Source organism: Bison bison, unplaced genomic scaffold (genome assembly GCF_000754665.1).
Source record: "Bison bison bison isolate TAMUID 2011002044 unplaced genomic scaffold, Bison_UMD1.0 scf7180017864531, whole genome shotgun sequence".
NCBI lineage: Eukaryota > Metazoa > Chordata > Mammalia > Artiodactyla > Bovidae > Bison > Bison bison.
In genome coordinates, this window is record NW_011495081.1 from 357,344 (window position 1) to 362,529 (window position 5,186).

The 5,186-nt window shown below is 36.6% G+C and overlaps 1 protein-coding gene across 1 annotated transcript in view; it reads right to left on the bottom strand.

Annotated features, from left to right (window-relative positions):
* LOC104982487 (glycerophosphodiester phosphodiesterase domain-containing protein 4-like) overlaps nt 1-5,186 on the bottom strand; it is a 96,011-nt gene that overhangs the window by 53,388 nt on the left and 37,437 nt on the right. Inside the window, exon 10 of the mRNA XM_010831880.1 lies at nt 1,219-1,375. Coding sequence (XP_010830182.1) covers nt 1,219-1,375 — 157 coding nt within the window. The remainder of the gene's footprint in view (nt 1-1,218; nt 1,376-5,186) is intronic.

The window sequence follows — 5,186 nt, forward strand, 5'->3', positions numbered from 1 at the left end:
CCAGGGAGCTTTTCCCCAGCCATATGTTACACAACAGATACAATAACAGCCTATTCATCTGGAACACACATTAGGCAAAACATCACCTATGACTAACTAAACCAATAAATGTATTTTAATAAAGCATCTCTAGTTTCTATGCATCTATTTATTCATGTATAATGAGACATGTACAGAGCCTACATATAGACACTTGGGCTATCAGATTGATCCCACTACCTTCATATATGGAAATAGTGCTTATAGGTTATGTACTCATATGGTAATAAGTATTCTGAGGTGATACAGTCATTACAAATCAATCTTTAGCTATTCCTTGTATTAACACTAGTTAACAGAATACATTTGAAGTGGATAAATTTACCCTCACATAGCTCTTTACTTCTCACTATTTTAACATGAAAAAAGATTAAATGGATCCTCTAGATTAACATTAGAGATAAATAAAATTCCATTCCACCTAGTACATAATCAAAAGTATTTGAAAATTGTTTTCCTAATTACACAATTAACTGATAAGAGAGCTATTACTACAGCTGCCCCCAACTATCTTAGCTCTGCTGCCACAGGTGCTAGCAATATGAATGCTTGCTCAGATATTTGTATGCCCTGCTCAGATATTTGTTGTCAAAATCAAAGACTCAAAATGAGTACCTCTGATTGATAAAACCGAATTCATGTAGATTCCCTCTGGACATATGATAACCTAGAAAATGTAAGTTTGGTTTTAACTTTCTTGAGAAGGCAGGCTTGACTTTTATCACATGCAAATTTGACCTTTTGTTTTACCTATTTAAAATATTTAGGATAATTCTAAACTCTCGAACTTGTTATTTAAGCAATGCTATAGTCTCCTCACAACATATTTTCCTGATTATTCTGTTTCTCCCATCTCCTCCCTATCTCTCCTTCCCTTCTTTCTTACACATTCATACACACACACAGACAGACAGAAATATATCTCCTCTTGCTCCAGTATACTATAATCTCTGAAACAAACCACCATCAATTCATCAATGCCTATGGTTCCTCTTAGTAATGATCTTATTTTAGTTCAAATGATACCTTTGCATGAAATGTTCTCCAACTCTCTCAAGTAGACTCATTCACACTTGCATCAAAATTACACTGTACACAGTGTACTTATCTCCAGGAGCAGCATATGACCATACAAGAGGGAGTAAATGCAGATTTTTTGACCTGGGGAATGTGTCTTACCCATGAATCTGCAAACCATTTGCCTGCATTCAGAGTTGACAGGAAATCCCAATAAAAAAAGCTACTCTGTTCATCGGAGGCATTTGGCATGACTTCCAAGATATTGGTTGTTCTTCTCAGGTCATAATCATGCATGAGGAAAGGCACCTCATCCAGGCTACATGCAAAGGGGAAAAATAAGAGAAAGGGTCAGTAAACTGAATTCAGTCCTCTTGGTAGGCAGGGTTCTCAGAAAGTCCACCAAGGTCACAAGTCTTACTCCTACCCAATCTCAGCAAGTTCAGTTCAGTTCAGTTGCTCAGTCATGTAGGACTCTGCGACACCATGAATCGCAGCATGCCAGGCCTCCCTGTCCATCACCGACTCCTGGAGTTTACTCAAACTCATGTCCACTGAGTCGGTGATGCCATCCAGCCATCTCATCTTCCGTCATCCCCTTCTCCTCCTGCCCCCAATCCCTCCCAGCATCAGGGTCTCTTTAAATGAGTCAACTCTTTGCATGAGGTGGCCAAAGTATTGGAGTTTCAGCTTTAGCATTAGTCCTTCCAATGAACATCCAGGACTGATCTCCTTTAGAATGGACTGGTTGGGTCTCCTTGCAGTCCAAGATACCAGCAATTCATAGTTGATGTCAATATTTTAATGCCCTAGGGATCAGCATTTTCTGGTGTGTAATAATAATGTTTATGATGAAAGAATAACTTCTCTATCCATGAACTTTTTAGAATGGAGAGAAAGATAGGTAGAGTAGTGACTTGAGAGTAAAGTGGGGTGAGGATGGGGCAATGCTCTGTGGTCTTCAGAGTCATGGAAAGTAGGCACCCAGACAATCTCCCTATGTTTCTCTGACCCATTTTCCAGCCAGGCACCTGCCATGAGTGAGTACTTCTTGTCCTAGACACTTCACATCAGGTCGTATCATTAGAAAAGATCCTAATTTTGTTTTCTGAAGTTTTCCTTGAAAAATCTCTACTTTATGAGACTCTCTGTTATTTTCTCATTAAAATACCTAAGAAGAGAACTTTGTAATGGCTATCAGAGAGTAATAGGGTTGAAACTTAGCATCCTTCCCATAAACAATTTACAACTGGACAAAATATGGAAATAACTTTTTCAGTCAATGGACAACAATAAGCACAGCATGATGGTTTTGGAGAAAAGGTAAACAAATAAACATTCTACAGGCTTTCTTCTTGCAAGTGAATACTGGACTGTGGTACTAAGAAAAACCTAAAAGTGACCCAGAAATTGTGCTGAAATGAGAAAAAAACTAGATGAAGGAGAGGTCAAGACAGCTAGACTTTGTGGATAAGAGTTCCACAGGAGATTGAGCTATGCTGAAAAGAAGACTGTTAGGGAAATATGTAAAGATTTTCCTTCAATATATGAATAAATATCAAAGGATACCCTTGTGGAGTAAAATTCTTTGAAGCCTGCTAAGAGCAACTTTGAGAAAAATTACCAGAAAATTCTAAGACAGTTTGGACAGCTTCTACTGGGTGTGTGAATGATTCAAGTTCCATCCAGTGAGAGTGCACAGATCTCAATAGTAACTCTGGCATTCTCTAGAGACTACAGAGAGCTATACTTCTGAAACAGGGATAATTTAAAACTAGAATGACTTTAGAACTTCCACAAAAAGACTTTAAAGCATGTCAATGTATGGCAAAACCACTACAATATTGTAAAGTAATTAGCCTCTGATTAAAATAAATAAATTTATATTAAAAAAAGCAAGCCTCCAAAGAATCTTCAATCAACTGCATGCTACAAAAAGTCTAAAATTCTTTCAAGGAGAAGAAAATTTACTACCCAGCATGGTAAAATCACAAAGTCCAACATGTAAACAAAATTTATATGACAGGCAAGGAAGGAGAAAAATGTACCTATAACCAGGAGAAATTACCCAATAATGGCAAACTTGGAAAGGAAAGAGATGGTAAAATTAATAAATAAGGATGTTAAATGATACAAAACATAAATATAAGTGATGTATAAAACAGATGTAAAGGAAAATATGAACATAATGACATAATTGTAAGAAATAAAAAATAAAGGGAAATTCCAGAGCTGAAATGAAAAAGTTTCATGGAAATGAAAATTCAATAACTGAATTTTGCTATTGAATAATAACTGAAATGAAAATTTCATTGGATGAAATTATTATCAGATTAGGTATTATAGATGATGTAAAGATCACTGAATTTTCAGATGTAGGAATAGAATTTATCCAAAATATATATGTGTGATTGGAATCCTAAGAGAAGAGGAAAAACAGAAAAAAAATTCTGAGGAAATGAAAGTTTTAAAAAAATCTCCAAAACTTTATAAAAATTATGCACCAATATATCCAAGAATATTAATGCATACAAAGAAAGATAAATATAAGAGTACACATACACATACCCACATTAAGAATTATTATAATACAATCTGTCAGGTTTTCAATTCTTCCAAAATTGTGAGACACAAAAAATAGGAACGTACAGCCCATTCAAAGGCAAAAAATAAATCAACAGAAACTGTCCCTGAAAAAGAGCTGATATAAGATATACTAAATACATTAAATATTACAGATACTCAAAGAACTAAAGGAAGTTGTAGATAAAGTTAAAAAAGCTATATATGAATAAAATGGACATATTAATAAAGAGACTAAAAAAACCTAAAAAGAGAGCAGAAAGAAATTTTGGAGCTAAAATGAAGAAGTGAATAAAAAAATTGACTAGAGGGATTTAAAGGCAAATTAAACCAGGCAGAAGAAAGAATCAGTGACCTTGAAAATAGGACAATGCAGGTTATTGAGTCTGAGGAAGAGAATAAAAAAAGATTGTAGAAAAGTGAAGAGTCTAATAAGGTAACCCAGACACCAAAGCTAGACAAGCACTACAAAAAAGGAAATTACAGATCAATATCCCTTAGGAACAGTGATCCAAAACTCCTCAACAAAATACAAGCAAATAGAATTTAGTAGTATAATAGTAGGAATATAGACCATGACCAAGTGGAATTTATTCTGACATGCAAGGATAGTTCAACATATCAAAATCCATCAACATCATATACCACATTGATAGAAAAAAGGGGAAAAAATGAAAATCCCAATTGATGCAGAAAAAGCATATGACAAAATTCTACACCCTTTAATGATAAAAACACTAAACAGACTAGAAATAGAAGGAAACTACTCCTGGGACTTCACTGGTGGTCTGGTGGCTGGGACTCTCTGTTCTCAATGCAGGGGGCTGGATTTTGATCCTGGGTTCAGGAGCTAGATCCTGCATGCTGTGATTGGGAGTTCATATGCTGCAACAAAGTATCTGGGACATGGTAACTGGGGATACTGCATGCTGCAATGAAGATCAAAGATATTGCATGCCACAATTAAGACCTGGTTCAGTTCAGTTCAGTTCAGTTGCTCAGTCGTGTTGGACTCTTTGTGACCCCATGAACCGCAGCATGCCAGGTCTCCCTGTCCATCACCAACTCCCGGAATTCACTCAAACTCACGTCCATCGAGTTGGTGATGCCATCCAGCTATCTCATCCTCTGTCGTCCCATTCTCCTCCTGCCCTCAATCTTTCCCAGCATCAGGGTCTTTTCAAATGAGTCAGCTCTTCACATCAGGTGGCCAAAGTACTGGAGTTTCAGCTTCAACATCAGTCCTACCAAAGAACACCCAGGACTGATCTTTAGGATGGATTGGTTGGATCTCCTTGCAGTCCAAGGGACTCTCAAGAGTCTTCTCCAACACTACAGTTCAAAAGCATCAATTCTTTGGTGCTCAGCTTTCTTTATAGTCCAACTTTCACATCTGTACATGACTACTGGAAAAACCATAGCCTTGACTAGATGGACCTTTGTTGGCAAAATAATGTCTCTGCTTTTTAATATGCTGTCTAGGTTGGTCATAACTTTCCTTCCAAGGAGTAAGCATCTTTTAATTTTATGGCTGCAATCACCATCCT